This window comes from Somniosus microcephalus, chromosome 15 (assembly GCF_052327205.1).
Source record: "Somniosus microcephalus isolate GS21.2 chromosome 15, FLI_Smic_1.0, whole genome shotgun sequence".
Taxonomy (NCBI): Eukaryota; Metazoa; Chordata; class Chondrichthyes; order Squaliformes; family Somniosidae; genus Somniosus; species Somniosus microcephalus.
Window position 1 is genome coordinate 73,949,774 of NC_141001.1, and position 22,500 is coordinate 73,972,273.

Genomic DNA, 22,500 nt, shown 5'->3' on the forward strand with positions numbered 1-22,500 from the left:
AGAGGCCTATTCCTCACATCAAGGGAAAGAAAAATTCTCAGCCAGTAGGAAGCACACACGTTGGATAAAGAACTACTGCGCCTTCAAACAGAGAAGGTGCAGGAAGGTAAGCAGCAGAGAAAGAGAACAATTGGATCAATGCTCTCTTGAAATAAGACACACGCAGTGGAACCCAGTAAGAGTGACCATGTTAGAGAAACCATGAGCATTAATCTTTCTGACGTTAGCCCATTAGAAATAATGGAGGTAGTGTCAGATCACTGGAAACATATCTCCAGTCAAAGCACCAATGCTCCTCATGCTGGTTAACCAACTCTCAATTACAAGTTAAGTGTTTTTGCCAGTTTAATGATTTGAAAATTGCTTGAAGGATTTCTAATCCTTAGACCTAGTATGCAAGCAATCCCAGGTGAACAATACTACAGGAAACTTTGGTTTATCCGGAGGTTGTATGGCCAGAAACCTCGATCTAACGGCAGAAATCAGCAGCCGTTTTGTTAGGTTTTTTTTCTATTTTTTTCTTCTCCTAGCATTTTTTTTTTTTTAAACAGTCAGTCTCTGGAAAGCCTCTCTGAAGCTGTTGCTAAGCTACAGAGATGCTTCCAAGGTACGGGCCGACTGTTTACAAGCTGTTGCTAAGCAACAGTGTTTGTTGTCAGATACGGAGATGAAAACCTCCGTATCCTTCAACATTAGCGCTGGTCTGTCCGAAGTTTTCATAGATCGGCATCACGCCGGTCCCGTCGGTGCCGGATATCGCGAAGTTTCCTGTACTTCATAGAAACAGTGGATACAGCAATGTCAGAATTAAGGTTTGATACCGTAAGACACAGGTTTACCTTCATTCCCCAACATGTTGCAGGTCTCAGCTGGAGAGTCTAAGAGCTCCCCCTGAAGGAGAGCACAAGAGCTCCCCCTGAAGGAGAGCAAATCTGAGAAAGTAAACCTGGGCCACTCTTAATGTACGGGCCAGGTAAAGAGCAATAGTTGTATTTGCAAAGCTTCAAGAATTGGTTATCTGCCTGCCTTGTCAGATAAAATGGAATAGGGACAGGGGAAGGAGGAGAGCAGGAGAAGAGAGAAAAAAAAAGGAAAAAACCTAAAGACCTTGCAATTTGAAGTAGATTGGTATGTTTCTCTGACAGAACCTCCTGCTTTCGCAATTTCAGCATGTAGTTACTAATATTAAGTATTTGACTCGGTTTAGCAAAACTCCAGAAATCAAATCAACGTAGGCTTGCAACATGTTTATATTCAATTGCAGGTTTTAACATGAAATTGGTTAGCGCAGAAACTTCCACAGGTCATAAATTACAAACAAGATTAAATTTTGAGACAGGTTCTTATCTGATTTAGGCAAAGACTACACTCGACTTTTAAAACCTTTCACCAGTTAGTGCCACACGTTCTGCTGACAAGCAGTTACTTGGTTTCTCGAACAGATTTGACTAACCTGCTCACATCATTGTTCTCCTGATGAGTGCCGATCAATCAAGTTTGAACTGAAGCCAAATGGAAAATTATGCAAGGCAAATGTATAAATGTCAGCAGCATAAATTTAACAGCAGTTCTTTATAGAAAAATAATGAATCATGAAAACCAAAAGCCTGCAGACATGAGGGCTTCAATGAGATCTGGAACAAAGTCAAGACTGAGAAAACTTTGGTTCAATTAGAATCCCTGCAAAATATCATAAACCTGGAACCGTGGCAACTTTAACAGCAGGGCAGTGAACTCCCAGTCAGGTCCCCTCATTGGCCATTATTTCAACTCAAATAACATATATCCAGTTTCATTCATTTTCAGCCAAGCCACTCGAAGCAGCAGCTTGCAGACTGCTCCATCTCATAGGATAAAAAGTAAAACTGTTTCCCCACCCATTCTTCACTTCATGAAAGGTTTTATTTATAATGCTCAACAGGAGCAAATCCACAAGAAAAACTTATTTGCACCTACAAATATCACAAGTGATGACTATTTTGATTATGCAGTTGGAAATAAGTGTACTCGATGTAGAGATGCCATCAGTGTAACATTTACTGGGTCCAAACAACATATAGGCAAAGACAAAACACACAGAAAAAAGAAAGACTTGCATTTATATAGCACCTTTCACGACCACCGGACATCTCAAAGCGCTTTACAGCCAATGAAGTACTATTTGAAGTGCAGTCACTATTGGAATGTGGGAAACGCGGCAGCCAATTTACGCACATCAAGCTCTCACAAACAGCAATGTGATGATGACCAGATAATCTGTTTTTTTATGATGCTAATTGAGGGATAAATATTGGCCAGGACACCGGGGATAACTCCCCTGCTCTTGTTCGAAATAGTGCATTGGGATCTTTTACGTCCACCTGAGAGTGTAGACGGGGCCTCGGTTTTAACATCTCATCCGAAAGACGGCACCTCCGACAGGGCAGCACTCCCTCAGCACTGCACTGGAGTGTCAGCTTAGCTTTATAGAGTCATAGGCCTAGAAATTCGATGGGCTGCGCCACCAGTTAGCACCCAAAGAGGGCACTTAGTGGCTTCAGCGCCACTGGCCACGCCCCCCACGAAATTTAGCGGGGCACTAATGGCGGCGTTAGCCTGTAGCGCTGCGCCGCCACCGATGACGTCATCGGTGTGCACAGCACCCCGATCGCGATATTGGGTCGCGCCCCCCGCTGTAACGCCGGTCGCAATCTGCGACCGGTTCAAGGGGGCTGACCTGCGGTGGTAGTGGCGCTAATTAAAGGGGAGATGCGGGGCGGCCATTTTTTTTGCTGGCCGCCTGCCAGCACCTCCTCGCGCCGCCGTCCCTGGCCTCCTGAGCCCCCCCCCCCCCCCAGGGCAGTGCCAGCTGTGTCCCAAGAGCCCGGCACTTCTCCTCGGCGTCAGGCTCTTTCGCCGGCACTCGCGATCTCAGATCGCGCTGGTACAGGCCCCTCCCCTTTAAGAAGGGGAGGAAGGCCTGCAGTACCGCAGCGCGCCATGCCGCAGCGACGTTGCACTGCAACATTCAGTTTCAGCGCCCAAGAGGGATGCGGGGCGCCTCGAGCAGCGCCCCGCTTCCGTTTGGGGCGCTGAAACTGAATATCGCGCTGGCGCAAGCGGCTCCATCCGTAGCGGTAATTCCGATGCCCAGGCGGCCATAGAGTTATACAGCACAGAAAAAGGCCCTTCGGCCCATCGTGTCCGCACCAGCTATCAAGCCCGATCTATTCTAATCCCATTTTCCAGCACTTAGTCCATAGCCTTGTATGCTATGGCGTTTCAAGTGCTTATCTAAATGCTTCTTGAATGTTGTGAGGGTTCCTGCCTCTACCACCCTGTCAGGCAGTGAGTTCCAGATTCCAACCACCCTCTGGGTGAAAAAGTTTCTCCTCAAATCCCCTCTAAACCTCCTGCCCCTTACCTTGAAACTATGCCCCCTGGTTATTGACCCCTCTACTAAAGGGGAAAAGTTCCTTTCTATCTACCCTATCTATGCCCCTCAATTTTGTGCACCTCAATCAGGTCCCCCCTCAGCCTTCTCTGCTCTAAGGAAAACAACCCCAGCCCGCCCAGTCTCTCCTCATAGCTGAAGCGCTCCAGCCCAGGTAACATCCTGGTGAATCTCCTCTGCACCCTCTCCAATGCAATCACATCCTTCCTCTAGTGTGGCGACCAGAACTGCACACAGTATTCCAGCTGTGGCCTAACTAGCGTTTTGTACAGCTCCATCATAACCTCCCTGCTCTTATATTCTATGCCTTGGCTAATGAAGGCAAGTATCCCACAAGCCTTTTTAACCACCTTATCTACCTGTCCTACTGCCTTCAGGGGATCTATGTACATGCACACCAAGGTCCCTCTGATCCTCTGTCCTTCCTAGGGTCCTACCATTCATTGTGTATTCCCTTGCCTTGTTAGTCCTCCCAAAATGAATCGCCTCACACTTTTCAGGGTTAAATTCCATTTGCCACTGTTCTGCCCATCTGACTAACCCATCTATCGTCCTGTAGCCTGGGGCTTCCCTCCTCGCTATTTACCACTCCACCAATTTTCGTGTCATCTACGAACTTACTGATCATACCTCCTACATTCATATCTAAATCATTAAGGTACACTACAAAAAGCAAAGGACCCAGCACCGATCCCTGCAGTACACCACTGGACACAGGCTTCCAGTCACAAAAACAACATTCGACCATCACCCTCTGCCTCCTGCCACTAAGCCCATTTTGGATCCAATGTGCCAAATTGCCCGGGATCCCATGGGCTCTTACCTTCTTGACCAGTCTCCCATGCGGGACTTTGTCAAAAGCCTTACTGAAGTCCATGTAGACTACATCAACTGCACTACCCTCATCCACACACCTGGTCACCCCCTCGAAAAATTCAATCAAATTGGTTAGACATGATCTCCCCCTGACAAAGCCATGTTGACTATCCTTGATTAATCCTTGCCTTTCCAAGTGGAGACTAATTCTGTCCCTCAGAATTTTTTCCAATAATTTCCCTACCACTGATGTTAGGCTCACTGGCCTGTAATTCCCTGGTTTATCCCTACTACCCTTCTTGAATAATGGTACTACGTTAGCTGTCCTCCAGTCCTCTGGCACCTCCCCTGTGGCCAGAGAGGATCTGAAAATTTGGGTCAGAGCCCCTGCAATCTCCTCCCTTGCCTCACACAGCAGCCTGGGATACATCTGGTCTGGGCCTGGGGATTTATCCACTTTTAAGCCCGCTAAAACCACTAACACCTCCTCCCTCTCAATACTAATTTGTTCAAGTATATCACAATCCCCTGCCTGATTTCTATGCCTACATTGTCCTTCTCCATAGTGAACACAGATGCAAAATATTCATTTAAAACCTCACCCACATCTTCCGGCTCTACACACAGATTGCCACTTTGGTCCCTAATGGGCCCTACTCTTTCCCTGGTTATCCTCTTGCCCTTAATATACTTATATAAAACACCTTGGGATTTTCCTTTATTTTGCCCGCCAGTGTTTTTTCATGCCCCCTCTTTGCTCTCCTAATTTCTTTTTTAAGTACCTCCCTGCACTTTCTATGCTCCTCTAGGGCTTCCACTGTTTTTAGTCCTTTGTATCTGCCAAAAGCCTCCTTTTTTTTCCTAATCCATTCTTGTATATTCCTTGACATCCAGGGTTCCCTGGGCTTGTTGGTCCCACCCTTGACCTTTACGGGAACATGTTGGCGTTGTACTCTCTCTCTTTCCTTTCTAAAATACTCCCACTGGTCTGATGTGGATTTTCCTACAAGTAGCTGATTCCAGTCCACTTTGGCCAGATCCTGCCTTGTCATATTAAAATCGGCCTTCCCCCAATTTAGAACCTTTATTTCCGGTCCATCTTTGTCCTTTTCCATGACTACCTTAAATCTCACTAAATTATAGTCACTGTCACCAAAATGCTCTCCTACTGACACTTCTACCACTTGCCCAGCTACATTCCGTAGAATTAGGTCCAGTACCGCCCCCTCTACATGCTGGCTCAAAAAGCTCTCCTAGATGCACTTTAAGAATTCCGCACCCTCTAAGCCTTTCACACTCTATCCCAGTTAATATTGGGGAAGTTGAAATCCCCTACTATTATTACCCTATTATTTCTGCACTTCTGAGATTTGCCTACATATCTGTTCCCAGCAAAGTGCTTGGCCCCTTTTTGTTTTTAAGTTCTACCCATATGGCCTCATTAGAGGAACCTGCCAAGATATCATCCCTCCTTACAGCAGTAATTGACTCCTTGATTGATATTGCGACACCCCCTCCGCTTTTACACCCTCCTCTGTCTCGTCTGAAGATTCTATACCCGGAATATTGAGCTGCCAGTCCTGCCCATCCCTCAGCCATGTCTCTAATAGCAGCAATATCATATTCCCTTGTGTTCATCAACATCTTCAATTCATCTGCCTTACTCGCAAGACTCCTTGCATTAAAATAAATGCCATCCAGCCTTGCCATACTCCCTTTTGCCATTACATATTTGCTCGCCTTCCAGGCTGACTTGTTTTTTTCCTCTATATTTGGCTGTGTATCACTCCCTACTATAGTTCCACTCCATATCCCATCCCCCTGCCAAGTTAGTTTAAACCTCCCTCCCCCCCCAACAGCATTAACAAACCTCCCCGCAAGGATGTTGGTCCCGTTCCGGTTCAGGTGCAACCCGTCCGACTTGAACAGGTCCCACCTTCCCCAGAAGGAGACCCAGTGATCCAGGAAACTAAAGCCCTCCCTCCTGCACCAACTATTTAGTCACGTATTCATCTGCTCTACCCTCCTATTCCTATACTCACTAGCACGTGGCACCGGGAGTAATCCAGAGATTACAACCTTTGAGGTCCTACTTTTTAATCTGCTACCTAGCTCCCTAAATTCTTGTTGCAGGACCTCATCCCTCTTTCTACCCATGTCGTTGGTACCAATGTGAACCACGACCTCTGACTGTTCGCCCTCCCCCCTCAGAATGCCCTGCAGCTGTTCAGTGGCATCCTTGACCCTGGCACCAGGGAGGCAACATACCGTCCTAGAGTCATGTCTGCAGCCACAGAAACATCTATCTGTTCCCCTATCACTATTGCTCTCCGACTCTTTTCCTCCCCTCCTGTGCAGCTGAGCCACTCGTAGTGCCATGGACTTGGCTCTTGCTGCATTCCCCTGCGAAACCATCTCCCCATCAATATCCAAAATGGAAAATCTGTTGGAGAGGGAGATGGACCCAGGGGACTCCTGCACTACCTTCCTAGTTCTTTTACTCTGTCTGGCGCTCACCTATTTCCTGTCTGCCTGTGCACTCTTTATCTGCGGTGTGACCACCTCGTTAAATGTGCTATCCATGAAGATCTCAGCTTCGCGGATGCTCTACAGTGACTCCAGCCGCAGCTCCAGCTCCGAAACGCGGATTTCGAGAAGCTACAGCTGGAGACACCTCCTGCACACATGTTCACCCTGGACACCGAAAGTGTCCCTGACTTCCCACATAGCACAGGAGGAGCACTCCACGTTGCTGAGCTGCCCTGCCATGTCCTACCCTTAATTTACTCCCTTTACTTCCTTTAAATTGAAGAATATTAAATACACTAGGGACCTTACTTCCCTTTAAACACTACTTACTCTAAACTAGAGACCTTACTTTTACTTCAACGACTGGACTGTAGAAATACTCACCAGGTCCTACTTACCAATCAGCTCCTTCCCTGGTTGTGACGTCACTTTAGCGGTTTCGCAGTTGTTGTTGTTTGACTGCTCCCGCTCTCGGACACGGACTCTTTCCTTGGTGTAAAGTAAGAACCAATTCTCAACTCGCAGCACTCTGTTTAAACCGCACTCAGGGCTCCACCCAGGGCCGCTGCTGCTGCCGGTGAGGCTGGGCCTCGCTCACTCTCCCGCTGCTTAAATCCTCGGTGTCCTCGCTCAGGCTCCACCCAGGGCCACCTCCGCCGCTGCCGGTGAATCTGGGCCTCGTTTGCTCTCCCGCTGCTTAAATCCTCGCTCAGGCTCCACCCAGGGCCGCTGCTGCTGCCGGTGTGCTCAAGTCTCTGGAGTGGGACTTGAACCCACAATCTTCTGACTAGAGGAGAGTGTGCTACCAACAGAGCCACAGCTGACACTATGACATAACTCTCACAAGCTCAGTGCTTACTTATTGTTTCTATGTAATCTTAAAATCAAGCATGCACCATTGTGGAACATGCTGGAGCACTGTTTCTGTTCTTCAGCTTGATTTTATAATGACCCAGATTTCAAGTAGAAGTAGCTAAAACTGAGCAGGAGCCAAATGAGGCCATGGATGTGTCACCATGGCCATGTTTTTCCTCTCTGGCTGGTGAAAACTCCCTGCAGGTAAGAGTTGTTTTACCAATTAATGCCTAGCTGGTACAGAACAGCACTGGTGGCAACAGAAGCACTTTAGGTCCTTTGTTGAAAGGATGTTGTATAAACATGAAAGTCAATCTAATTTAAGGCAGTCATTTTAATTAACTCAAATCAACAATTTACATTTATATAGTGCCTTTAATGTAGAAAACATTCCCTAGGGTCTTAACAGAGGTATAGGAAAAATGGACACTAAGACAAAGAAGCAGAGAGGAGGAGGGGTAACCAAACATTTAGACAAAGAGGTGGGTTTTAGGGAGGGAGGTAAAGAGCCAGAAGGGTTTAGGGAGGAAATTCAAGTGTGGTGCCTAGGCAGCTGAAGGTACACCTGCAAAATGATGGGGCAAAAGGAAGGGAGGGGTGTAGTGGGGGGCATGCGCCAGAGGACAGAGTCTTAGGAATGGCGAGTACAGTGGAGTGGAGTTGTAGGGCTGGAGGAAGTTAGAGATAGGGAGGGGCAAGGCCACAGAAAGATTTGAAACAAGGAGAATTTAAAATTTGAGGCATTGGGAGACTGACAAAGAGGGTTAATGCACCATAATCAGTCACAGAGGATGTCATTTGTGACTCTGATTAGGTCGGTTTCATTTTTGTGGAAGAGGCAGAATCTGACGGGAGAGAGAGATTCAAATATGGAGTTGTGGGGACACGTTTTTAGGATGCGACAATGTGTTCAAGGACTTTGGAGAAGTAAGGGAGGCTGGCGTTGGAGTGGTAGTTGAGGGTTTGTTTTCTAACATGCATGATGACTGTGGTTTTGAAAGGGACGGGGACAGTACCTTAAGAAAGGGAACCATTTACAATGTTCACTAGTATGGGGCCAGGAAGGGAAGTTGGGTGGTCAGAAATTTAGTGGGAAGGGGGCCAAGAGACCAGAGATGGGTTTCATGGACAAGATGAGCTCGCAGAGGGTACGAGGGGAAGATAGGAGAGAATCTAAAGATGCATATATGAATTCTCTACCACAAAAGGCAGTTGAGGCCAATTCATTAAATATATTCAAGAAGGAGTTAGATATATTTCTTAAGGCTAAATGTATCAAGGGATATGGGGAGAAGGCAGGGACAGGGTACTGAATTTGAATGATCAGCCATGATCTCATTGAATGGCGGAGCAGGCTCGAGGGGCCGAATGGCCTACTCCTATCTTCTATGTTTCTATGTTCTGAGCTAGGGCAGGGAGGATAATCTATTCAATGCTCAAGAAAATCCAGTTTAAAATTTACAGCTGGGTAATGCGAGTAAGGAATTAATTTCCTAGAACTCAACAGATTGAAGTAAGAATTGGCCTCATACCAGTTGTTAAGCGAGAGTTTGCACAATAACCCTAAGGCATGGTTTTTTTTTTTTGCTTTACAAAAATCTAACAATACATCAATCTCTACCTGCAGCTGTAACACAACCTTAATATGCTTCAAAGGAAAAAAGCTTATGATTGTGATCTATGCTGTTACAAAAAGGTATTAAGTTATCACACTCATTCCATCATGAATACACACCCTCCTCTGAGTTTTGATCCTGTTTTGAGCAAAGTGAAAGGGGAAAACTGCTGCCATTACACCAAATTGCAAAGACAGACGCCCATTAGCTAAATCATGTGTTCAAGATGGAAAATTCCAGAATACTGCACATAGCAAAGCACTATACAAAAGGACATCCTAGAATTTAACATTACGTGAGAAGAGGCATGTCTAAGGGCTCACAGCAGGTGCTGTTACATTGACTCGATTAATATTTTGCTACTTTGTCACAGTCCTACAATCATCATCTGAACGAGTACCATTATATTGATGAACATAAAATACTCAACTTACAAAACCAAATTCTACTGTTAACGGGATTTGTGGCTGAAAATGAGTGGAACTGATGCAATCTCAAATAGCTGTGACCACAAAGAAACAAAGGAAGTGGTATGGACCATGACATCAGGAAATACTGGGCTAATTATTGCTTTAAGTGATCCAGTTCATTTCCTTCAAAAGTCCCATCAAAGGCCACAATTGTCTTCACACGTATGCACTCTTTCATGGTATGTCCAGTTGAGAAACAACTGTGGCTAAACCATCACATGATCCCTCAATTACAAGGAGTGTATTACCTAGATATAGGGTAAGATTTATTTATTTTTTTATTTTATTTTTTTAAATCGCAAATTAATTTTGTCCTTGCATGGCTGCTAAGTCAGAACATTTAGGAGTATCTCCTTTTTTGTGTAATCAGGCATTGCTTTGCAATATAAACAGGGTCTTGCCCCAGTGAAGCTAATATAATGCCACAGTCTCATCACAATGTTAAGGGTTACTGTTGTAAAGCAATTATTAGAAAATATAAAAGTGGACATAAATTAGCAGGGACTAACATCAGTCATGTCATCCATACATTCTATTACCCACAGAAATGAACATTCACAAAATGCAGGGCCTTGCAGGTCCTTTTCCTCAGACTGTTCTGTCTCCAAGATTGCTCAAATACATTCTGTTGCAAGTCACTCTTACAGTACGTACAGAATAACTATTAAATTAATAAATTGATGGAAAACTGTAATCATTGAATATACAGTTGAATAATCAAGTTTTGACCAGTCCCAAGACAATGCTAGGGTCTACTGCTATTTTTCTGCTGGGTCATCGTATGATTTTAAAATCATCAAATAATATGAAATAAATAGCATTTCAGGGAACTAGAAGGCAAACACACAATGTCACCGAGTACTCAGAAATGTGAGATTTTGGAGTATCAACACTTCTCCAAATATTTCAATGGGCTTTATAAATCAGTCCTCTGTCCCACATTATACTTACGTATTGCACACAGTCATTGTTTGACACGTATCTCCAGTGCAGAACTCAGAGATGGTGCTGTACTGTAGGTTTATGTGATTGAAGAATGTTGTTGCTAAGGAATTGGGAGGAAAAGAAAAAGGTTACATGGTGACATTTATGTTTGGCACCAGAAGTCACAGAAAACCACTTTACAGCAATTGCTCAAGGTGCATTATATCCAACACACTAAAATGTGATCGGCTGAAGAGCCATCATGTAGAAGTTTTCATCATTGCCTAATTGATGTAAAATAGTCAAATGTCTTCAGTGAACAACAGACGGCATTGCAAACAGCAGACTAGAATTTGTATGAGATAGAAGTTCTCTCACTTTTAAAACCATTTAACTCAAGGACATAAAGAAGCTACTGAATATAAAGTTTTCACTAAAATTATAGCTTTAAAATTCTGTACCTGGCCAGGATATTTTAATTAACATTTAATCAAAAAGTGTAATTTAGGGAAGGAGTAAAAAAAATATATATAAAAGCTGGCAGGGAAAGGGGAAGGAGGAATAGGAGAAGGAACTTTAGATACAGGAAACTTTCTGGTATCCGGCACGGATGGCACCGATGTGGTGCCGGTTCATCAACAATTCCGGATAACTGAACGCTATAGTAAAAGATACGGAGCTCAGAGCTCCGTATAAAGCAACAAACCTTGTTGCTTACAGCTTTAAAACAATCGGCACAAGTTGCAAGCGTCTCTGTAGCTTAGCAACAGCTTCAGCTACACCCTTGCACAGCAACAAATGGAGTAAATAAAAAATAAAAGTGATAAAAGTTATCTGAACCGACTCCTAAATTTTGCCAGTGGATAGAGCGTTCCGGTTATTTAGGGGCCGGTTAATCGAAAGTTTCCTGTAGATGGCTACTTCCCTGTATACGATGGCTGTCTGCACTGTGAAATTTGTGATAATTAAGACTAGTATTATGGCTAGTACTAAAATTTGTTCACATGGGTAATTTTCCCTTGCTAATTTTCCTCCCTTTGTCCTGAAGGTGTTGACTCTTAGCTGGTGTATGGTTCTGAAGATGCTGGGCACACTCCAGTACTGTACCTATGTGGCAATGATGCATGTGAGCCTGAAGAGTTAGTTAATCATCAGACAATGCAACCACCAGCGGCAGAGACGCACAATCCTCAGGCACTTTCAGCAATAGTGGAAACCCCGGTTGATTTCCTTCTCCCTAACTGTGGGATGCCAAAAGCAATGGTAGTGCACTACCACTGACCCAGCAAAGATCAGTTAATTCAGCAAACCAAGGGTCAAACCCCATCAGGAGAGGATTTGCCTGTATGGATCTAATTGTACTCAGATGTTGTTTGCTTTCTGAATACAATGCAGCTCACTTATTATAGAATGTACAGCACAGAAACAGGCCATTTGGCCCAAGTGGTCCCTGCCCGTGTTTATGCTCCACACAAGCCTCCTCCCACCCCTCTTCACTTATGTTAACATTGGATGAGATTTAAAAATAGCTTAGTGGTTGTATCTAACTGAATAGAAACTTACTATTGCTGGCTAGCCATTCATTTAGATCAATTTCATGTGGCAAAGTCACTAGCTCCTTAAAGCTGAAATCTGTTATTCTGGCTTTGGTATATTCAGGCTCCAGATACAATTTCTTCTCCTCTGCTGCTGTTTTTTTACCGTTTGGCTTAGTCTTCGACTTCCTAAAAGAAAACAAACAAGAAATTAATTGAATGGGACTGGATTGGACAGGCTTCAATTTGACAATGTGTACCATTTACTTTGTAGTCTCAAACATTCATAACATTTACATAAATATCACAAAGGGAATTCAACATGCTACATAGTGTAATGCAAGACAATGAAATCTAAAGAAAAACAAAATGAGCATGGGAATGGGGAGCAATGCCAAGATACTATTCCATTCCCAGAATATACCAAATAACATCATTACTGTACGTTAAGACCGGCTTTCCCCTCCCCACTTCCTGCTTTATTATATCCAAATGGAAAGGTTGTCCTTCATGATAACCCTAGCGAGCAGCACAACAGAACACACTGCTTTTGTGCTAGATTCTATTTTAACATCAAAAGCAAATTGTATAGCTAGAGCAGTATACTGTGTTGAACTCTAGCACTGCATCTGGTCCTCAAATGATCAGCAAGTAAAATTCCAGCATTTTCGACCATTTACATTATTCAGCCTTAGCCTATTGCCCTGCACTCAAGAATGACACTAAAGCTAGAATGTTGTGTGACCGAGATAGAATGCATTAGTACGGTGGTTACATGAAGGTCAAATTACTTCAGAGCAGCTGACTCGCACAATTCCTCCACATTCTTGCAAAAATCAAACTGGTGATGTACATCGCAAGTCTTTCACTATCTAAAATCAATCTCTTCCACACACCTCAGCTGCAAAGACTTGGTGAGCCAGGTGCTGTTCTGCAGAGATTCCTTTCATGATCTTTCCATCCACTTTACTCCATATTTATAGTACACAAAAAGTTCACCCTTTCATATGGAAAGCTTCCGTCGTCAAGCTTTAAATACACTTGACCACTATATTTATCAACCAATGTGCAACATATTGCCATGTTAAGTGAACATGGGAATTTATTTTGCATTTGTTATAATTAGAATACTGTAAATGCCAGTGGTACTACAGTGTTATATCAAGATATCGCAAATGCTGCACATAGAGAATGCAACACTCCTTAATGCAATTTAATCTGAATAAATATAGGAAATGGTCCAAGATGTAGAGTAAAATGTTACCCTGAGTGAATTCAAATAAAACATTCATATTTTAACCAAATTAATTCCATATATTTTCTATTTGCTTCCAATCAATTCAACTGAAGGACACCATTTAATATTGATCCCATTGAAATTGATCAACAAGTAAAGTCTCCAGGTGGAAATAGCTGGACAGTGTTTAATGGTACAATACGAGAACATTGGCAGCACATAGCTTAACGTGAAACTCAAACTACTGAAACTTGAAACTCAAACTACTGAAATTTAATTTTCCTATTTAAGTAACCATCTTGTACAGCCATCCCATTTCATTCAATTCCCTTGACAGCACAGTACCGAGCCTGCTCCCAAGGCTCTTCCAGTGCCGCTCCAGCGGATTGCTGGGAGGGGAACATAGCAGCAGATAGTTAGGCCCGTTCTCTCTGGTTTGAACATCCCCAAAAACCAGACCAAGATCAGGTGCCCGTCACCTCTAGAATCACAAATATCCGGTGGTGCTGTGCACTTGTATATTTAAGGAAACACTTTCTGGCTTGAGTGACTCAGTCCCACATAGTGCTTTTATCCATTGACCCAGATGGTTCCCTTAAAACTCTCCCATTTGGAATGAAATACAATCTATTATTAACACAAGTCTTTTTTTTGGCTGTAAAAAGTAAAATTTTCCAGTGGCATAATTAACCAATTTAAATAAAACAGCAGAGTAAGCTTTTTGCAGAAATTAACAGATAATTCAAATGAAGCAACTTTGAATTGAAAAGTAGACTGCAACCTACAGTATTAATTCTACATACAGTAAAGGAGGAAAGGCCAACTGTCTTTTGCCAACAAAACAAGACTTCCGTTTATAAATCACCTTACGTTTCAGAAGCATCCCAAAGTGCTTCATATGCATTCAATTATTTTGAAGCACGATTCCATGAATAGTAAATGAGATGAACAGCCCGTTAATCTGTATTGGGGGAGGAACGTTGGCCAGGATGCAGGGAGAATACTCTGTTCTCCGAGTGGTGCCATGGGACCTTTAACGCCCACCTGAACCATAAAAACAAACAGATGGGTCCTTGCTTCACATCGCATTTGAAGGATGGCATTTTCCAACAATGCGGCATTCCTTAGCACTACACTGCATCGTCAGCCTAGTTTACATGCTCATGTTCGGAGTGGGAATTGTACCTGCAACTGCCGACTCAGAAGCAAGTTTATAAGCCTGTTACAGTAACATCCAATAAAGGTAAAGTGTGCAGGCTTCCAGGTGAGCACAGAATGAACTTGCTTTTTCAGGATGGACGTTGCAATAGTTCTCACAGAATAGGAAAGAAAACCACTTACAACAGTTTCAGAATTTCTATAGAAAGAATGCATCCACCGTGGCCATATACTTCAGCAAATGTCTTGCAGGTTGTCACGACTGGCCAGATAGGAATCCAAAAAGTTGCTGCTCATCCTATGAATCCTGGAAGGTATGGCGGGGGGGGGGGGGGGGGGGGGAGGTCATCTCAGACTTCTGAAGGTGGAGGGGGGGGGGTGGAAGGAAGGGAAAGTACAGTAATGGATCCACTTGATGAGGTCACTTACTGGTGAATTAATGCCTGCTTCCTGAAGTGGTTCCCAACCACAATAAAATGGAGCACTAATTAACTCAGAACATTTATGTACAGCTAATCTTTAGTCTCCAACTTGCCATCGTATTTTGACATTTTGGGCATCATCCAGTTGTTCATACCAGGCTTCAGCATTTTTGGGAATAACATTTTTCTGGCAGTGTGCACAGCTTTTCCTGTTCAGTTTATGCAAGGAAAAAAAAACAGTAATACTGCCAGATGCCTTTTTCTCCCTATTCTCACAAAAATCTTTTCCTTAATAGGTAATCTCTGCTTAAATCTTCGAACTGATGCAGAGGCATGGATATGCTGGAGAGACAGAAAGCAGTAATTTTAATATGCAGCTGTAACTCCATCAAATTCACTCGTCCGGAAGGTGCTGGAGAGTTCATATATTTCTGAAGAACTACAGCTCCTTTCATACTGGTCGATTGTTTGAAGGCATCTCAAATGGAGTATGCTTCAAATACCTGCTAAATAGTTCATAACGCACAAATGGAAACACAGTAGCTAACGGCATACCTTTCATGCAGGACAGGCTCAAGTGGCCGAATTGGCTGCTCCTATTTCATATAAAAGATTCCCATTCAGTCCCCATCACTTACAGCCACAGAGTTTCAGCTCGGATATCGCCAACATACTTGCACCACGTACCTATTTTTAAAACACTGCTAAAACTGCATACTATAACAGACTGATCCAAACAATCCATGTTTGGCAGCTTGTTTAGAATACTCGGAACAGTTTTCTGGGTCCTCATAAACTGCTTTGTAAATCACGGCCAGCTGCATCTGATCCGATATAACCCTCAGTGGAGGCTAACCAAGTGTTTATTATGGCATTACAAGATGAACTAAAACCTTTCAGCTCAATATCAAACCTTCAAAATGCAACTGCCGACACATCCCTCAAAAAATGGGATGGGTGGGGAAAAGAGAGAAATGAGAATAATGGCCAATTTCAGTTTTCAAAATAAGCCCACCATCAATCCCTAGGAAAGAAAGTGCAGCTTTACGCATTCCACATGCCATTCTCGCTCAGGCTGAAGAGGCAGGCAGCCAGGCACACTGCTTCCAGGCTTATGCCATTGGCGTTCGACCTTGCTTGTGTGCAAATGCAACCTTTGTATCTCCACCCTAACCCACCACCCAAGATTGTGAAACCATGTTATACCAGCGCTATCGGGAGTACCAGCGTGTTGCACCACCTTTTGATCAGCTGCCTACTTTTGATGCGATTGGAATTCTCTAGACAGCTGGAATTATTACAGGCAGCAGCTACATTTTATTTATTCCCCTTGGTGTCATGAAGGTTCAGTGTAAACACTCATGACATTTGATCATACTTTACAGCACTTTATTGTGAGGCTATCCTCGGCCACCTGCTGAGTCCCGCACTCATTTTTAGGAGGCAGTGCTGCTACTTTGTTCTTTACACAAATGAAGTCAATCTGCGTTTAAGAGCTCCAACACCAGTCAAAGAACAGCATTGTGTGATCTTTAGAATGTATTCTGCTGGCTTAGTACTCTACAGTTTTCAGGAAAATGATTAGGCACTTTAGCATATAGTAGGCTGAATTTTGATAAGAACTTGCGTTTCTGTACAGCTTACTCCTCTTAATATTCTGATAATTTGAAATTTTGTTCAATGTTAAATTCTCTGCTTTGCCTAATTTGAATAATTAGGTGCTTTACTGGGGTGATGGGAAGGGGAGGCACAATGTGAACGCAGGAGTTTTAGAGTGCATTCACACTACAACTCTCTCTCTCTCTTAGGCAGTCCCTCGGAACTGAGGATGACTTGCTTCCACATTGAAAATAAGTTCTCAGGTGACTGACGAGTCCAAGACGGGACCTACAGTCTCCGTCACAGGTGGGGAGCAGTACGGCGTTCCGGTCCGTCACTGTTGGGATTGTCCACGAGGGTCCTGATGGTCCAGGTCCCGAACTTCATTTTAAAAAGGGTGGAAGATGCCTGTGCGTGATTTCTTTTAACGTGGGGTGGCCGTTGCACACCAGCTACCACACGGGCTTGACAGAGCAAGGTCTAGGGTTGGTGCAAAGCCTAGAGTTTGGCACCAATGCTACAGTTAACAGTGTAAACATAGCCCGAATCCAGCAACAGGGCCAGATAGGACACTGGAACGAAACTGAGCGAAACTCTGGAGGAGAGTGTCTCACTCTGCTTTGAAATCAGTCCAGGCCTTGACATCCGATTTACACTCCAAGTTTCACAGCACCACAAAGCAGTTTCGCCGTTGCACCGACACTAAACTGGAGTGTAAATGCACTTTAACTGACTGTTTACTGCTGATTACACATTGGCACTCATGTTTTTGTGAACAGATTTTAATTTTTTTTTTTTTTAAAAGGGGTATGCCTACCCTAGCAACCTCACACTGCAGGTTTGTACCGAGAAAGTTCTGCTGCAACATGCATTCTAGTAATCTTCAGGTAAATTAAAAGCTGGAAAACCATTTTGAAGTTTATGTTGCTGCGAATACAGCATCTGGTGCGGTGATGAAGATGGTACAGCTTAGGCGCAGCACATTAGATGAAACCTGCCAATAAACTTCAACATGGAAATAGTATACCTTTAAAAGTCCTTAAAAATGATGCTGTATATGGAATTGTAGAACAGCCATTTTTATTTATTATACAAATAACCCAAAACATTCAAGGAAAGAAAGTGAGTATTTCACAAGCTGCAGACATCCATTCAGTACACAAAGGGTTATACAGGAGACTACAATGGGTTTGACTGCAGGCCAGTAGCTGTACCATTTACATAAGACAACTTCTGACACAGTATATTTTATTGATCCATTAAATCAGTCACAACTAGTTACTACAATGGTAGGTAGCCAGAGCCCCAAATTATGTTTGGGTAATAAATCAAACAAACCTCACCCTTCGGCACCTCCAGTCCTGCGGCAGGTGGGAAGGAAGTTGCTGAGAACTGTGCCTTTAACATTCTCTGAGCAATGAAGAGGAAGACCTTATCAGAATTAAAGTGAAAGGATTTCAAACTCTTCTGAATTCCTAAGTGTGTAAATAGTATTGAGAACAGATCCCCAAGTGTCACAATTCAATTAACCCCAGTACTGGACAATGAGAACGCATAATACAAATCTTTAAGCAGGAAATAAGGTTACTTTTAGGTAGAACACCTCCTCAAATCTGCCTGTATGAATCACCCCGTCCTAGGCTGTTAAATGGAGTTATTGGTGGAACCACAATGACTTAGCATTAACACTGTCCCAAACCAAAATTGAAATAAAAATGTTTACATCAAGTAATCCTGTCACCACTCAGAACCATGGCCCATGTCCAGACTGATGCTATACTTTAAACTTTACTGCTTACGTTTACGATAGCTCTACTTTTGCACTACCAATGTATTTATGAACTCAGCCAAAGTTGCTCTGAGCAAATTTGGGAATAACATTTGGCTCATCCAAAGATTCAGTAGCAGAGAGTTTACACAAAATGTAAAATACAGAAGCTTAACTCATGGAGAAGGATTGTGTGGTTTTGGTGAATATAATGCAGTCATTCACAGGTCATGTGGTCTGTATGCCTACTACACAATGCTTTAAATTGTTCCCAGGTACAGCCAGGATACTGGAGGTAAATTCTTGCAGTGAGATGATTTTTCCTAGCCCCTAGCAGGCAGGTTTTAGTAACCTTTGCCTCACGAACACCAAGCTCCCCACCCAAGTTTCAATTTTTACAGATCCGAGACTGATACTTTGAACAGCATTAAGTCAAATACTTAACTCTCGCCAGAGTGGTATAAGGCAAACGCTAAACTACTTTCAAACTGATCCTAGCCAACATACTTTGATAGACCCGTGGCCATTTCTACAGATATACTGGATTACTTGAAATTCTGAGGTGGCTAGATGTAATAAACTGTGCAAGAAAATAGGTTCAACAGAATCAGCTGCAACCCACCGGAGATCAAGCTCAATCAATTTCAAATATTTCAACATGCAGGGCACGTGCACAAACTGAAAAGCCAACTTCAGTCTCTCAGTTACTCTCCAGAGTATCAATAACCAAATGTTAGCCGTTGCAGTGTGCAGACTCCGCTGCTGTTAGCACAGTCTAGTCAGACATTAAGTCATACAACTGCAGGTAATGCCACAAAATTAAGCAGTTACTGTTCAAACTACAGTGAAACACTAAAGCTTTGGTACTATGACTTAACTAAGTGATGACTTACAATGAGACACTTCTGTGGGGAAGTTAAATATCGACTGCACCATTTAACTATTTCCCTTCACTTATTTGTACAGTCATGGGTTTCCATAGGGTCATCCAAAAGAACGATTCAGGAAACTAAACTGCACTTGGTGGAAAGAAAAATGTATCGTATACTTCGATGTAGGTGTGAGATGCTTTCATTTTACTATAGCAAGCTCAACAAAAATGTTACAGACCTCAGCTAAACATTCATCCACACATAACACACCAATTTATATTGTTTGCAAATTAGTTATCATGTGGAAGGCAGCTATTAAAAAAATCAATAAGCAGTTTACGGAATAATATCTAGTTACTCGCTTGTTAGCTCTAATAATGACCTTAGTTAATAGAGAAGAAATAACTCTCAAACTATAACAATCTTTACCATAATTTCCCTCCTCCAGACCCCTAGTACTTTACAAAAAGCAAGTGCTCCTCTACCTGAGGACTTTTCCCATAGCTTGTAGAACCATCTTGTAACTCAATCCTGTTTTCTGCTGTCCAAGCAATGACCGGTCTTCACTTTGGTTTAAACGATCTCCCACCATGGTAGTTTCTCAGTCTTCAGACCTCCTTTGTCTCTTTACAGCTCAAACTAGTCAAACCACATTCACATTTACATCAGCATTGAGCTTCAAACAACCTTCGCTTGCAGCCAATCAGACAAGAGGTGCCTGGATTTGGCATGAAAGGACAAGCAGTCCACTGATTTCATCAACAGCTAGGGCCATAAATCTAGGGAGTGTCTACAAAGAGAAGGAAAAAATTTTAGATGCATGACTGAAAACAGCTGCACTGAATTTAAAAGATACCAGAGGTATTAACCAACTTCTGCATCAGTACGCTTCTCACATCTATACTGACCATTTTGTGATCAGACAAGTCACTTTCACAGCAAGATTTCTCACTCCCTTCCCCCCCAAATTGTTTTCAGCCTTTTTCTCCTCCCCTTCCCTTTTCCAACCAAAAATGTGAGCAGCTTCCTTGCGCTAATGTCACACTGTAATCAGATATACAAGTATAGCCTGCAACAACCTCTGCTACAAATCTGCCTGCATGTAGAGAAGTTGTATTAATCAGCCTCTATTCAGCATCTTATCTCTCCATGGCACGTTGGTAACTTGGCACGTAGAACAAAGCCACAAGTCCAAGTTTAAAATGGATCACATCAAAATTATAAACCCACAAAGCAAGCATCATTCAACTAATCAACAAATTAATTCAGGAAACCGCATCCACAATGTGGAAGCGTGGGCAGATCTTACATACATGCATTGAAAATAAAAATCAGCTTTTCCTCAAATGTCAAATATTTTCAACCGCTTGAACAGAGTTCAATTTGGAACTTTCAAATCAACCCAACAGCAGCTATTACAGCTAGTTTTCTTCTGAACAAACTATAATAGTGAATCAGAAAAGTTATGTTGTAGATTTGCCTACAGTACAAGTGCTCCAACTAACAGTGCCAAGCTCTTGGCTTGTATGTAAGCATGCCATGGGCTGTTGATTTCCCTGAAGTTGGACCATTTGTAGCTTATACATGATAAATCAATTTTTATCCTTTTCAAACAACACTGTTTTATGAAGAATGCACTTAGCATATTTAGAATTGTAGAGCATACATGTAACAGATACAGAGAAGACTTCAGGAATTGTTATGAGCAGTTCCACTGATAGAGGGCAGCAATACAGTACATTTCCACTCCATGTGAACTTGAGAGTTGGTCTAAAGACAGAAATGTGCAACTACTGTTGTTAGCTACATAGGAGAGCCAAGCAGATTACATGACTAATCTCTTCACTCATTTTGGGCTAAACAGACAGATAGATTAAACAGAGATCAATCATTTCTTTGAAACAGGGCTTACTTGCAGTTTTTCCCCCCACAAATAAGTGAATGCACAAGACTGCATGCTTTCACTGCAATACACCTTCTTGTCAATTATACAGAAATGCAAGTCGTCTTCTTAGGCAGTCCCTCGGAACCGAGGATGACTTGCTTCCACATTAAAAATGAGTTCTCAGGTGACTGATTAGTCCAATGTGGGACCTACAGTCTGTGTCACAGGTGGGGCAGAGGGTGGTTGAAGGGGCGGGTGGGTGGGGTGCTTGGGTTGACGTGTGCTGCTTGTGCTTGGCTTCCGCTTGCTACCGGCGAAGAGACTCGAGGTGTTCGGCGCCTTCCCGGATGCTTCTCCTCCACTTTGTGCGGTCTTGGGCCAGGGATTCCCAGGTGTCGGTGGGGATGTTGCACTTTTTCAAGGAGGCTTTGTGGGTGTCCTTGAAGCGTTTCCTCTGCCCACCTGGGGCTCTTTTGCCGTGTCCGAGCTCCGAGTAGAGCGCTTGTTTTGGGAGTCTCGTATCGGGCATGCGGACGATGTGGCCCGTCCATCGGAGCTGATCAAGTGTAGTCAAAGCTTCGATGCTGGGGATGTTGGCCTGAGCGAGAACACAGAGGTTGGTGTGCCTATCCTGTCAATAGATTTGCAGGATCTTGCGGAGGCAGCGTTGGTGGTACCTCTCCAGTGCTTTGAGGTGCCTGCTGTACATGGTCCATGTCTCTGAGGCATACAGCAGGGTGGGTATCACTACTGCTCTGTAGACCATGAGCTTGGTGCTGGGTTTGAGGTCCTGGTCTTCAAACACTCTCTTCTTCAGGCGACCGAAGGCTGCACTGGCACATTGAAGGCGGTGTTGGACTTCGTCAACGACGTCTGCCCTTGTTGACAGTAGGCTTCCGAGGTATGGAAAGTGGTCCACCTTGTCCAAGGCCTCATAGATTTTGATAATCGGGGAGCAGTAGTGTGTGGCGGGGCCAGGTTGTAGAGGACCTTTGTCTTACGGATGTTTAGTGTAAGGCCCGTGCTCTCGTACGCTTCAGTGAAGGTGTTGATGATGGTTTGGAGTTTGGCCTCCGAGTGTGTACAGACGCAAGCGTCGTCTGCATACTGTAATTCGATGGCAGAGGATGGGAAAACCTTGGATCTGGACTGGAGGCGACGGAGATTGAACAGTTTCCCATTTGTTCTGTAGATTAGCTCCACTCCAGCAGGGAGCTTACTGAGAGCGAGATGGAGCATTGCAGCCACGAAGATCAAGAAGAGTATCGGTGCGATGAGACAGCCTTGCTTGACCCCGGTCCGTACAGAAATGCAAGTATAGAATTTCTCAGGACACGTGGTTTCACATCTACCTAGATTCAGTTTTAAGTTCTCCAATAGC

General features: G+C 43.5%; 1 protein-coding gene across 5 annotated transcripts in view; it reads right to left on the reverse strand.

Annotated features, from left to right (window-relative positions):
• The window catches only part of LOC147107034 (MOB kinase activator 2-like), a 231,286-nt gene that overhangs the window by 13,610 nt on the left and 195,176 nt on the right, over positions 1 to 22,500 (reverse strand). For 4 of the 5 annotated variants that reach the window (XM_086008045.1, XM_086008042.1, XM_086008043.1 and 1 more), the window contains exons 2-3: positions 12,207 to 12,367; positions 10,671 to 10,764 (exon numbers count right to left, since the gene is read on the reverse strand). In XM_086008045.1, coding sequence (XP_085864171.1) covers positions 10,671 to 10,764; positions 12,207 to 12,367 — 255 coding nt within the window. Of the gene's footprint in view, positions 1 to 10,670; positions 10,765 to 12,206; positions 12,368 to 19,719; positions 19,983 to 22,500 lie in introns of those variants that run through there. The other variant, XM_086008041.1, reaches the window with a different exon arrangement.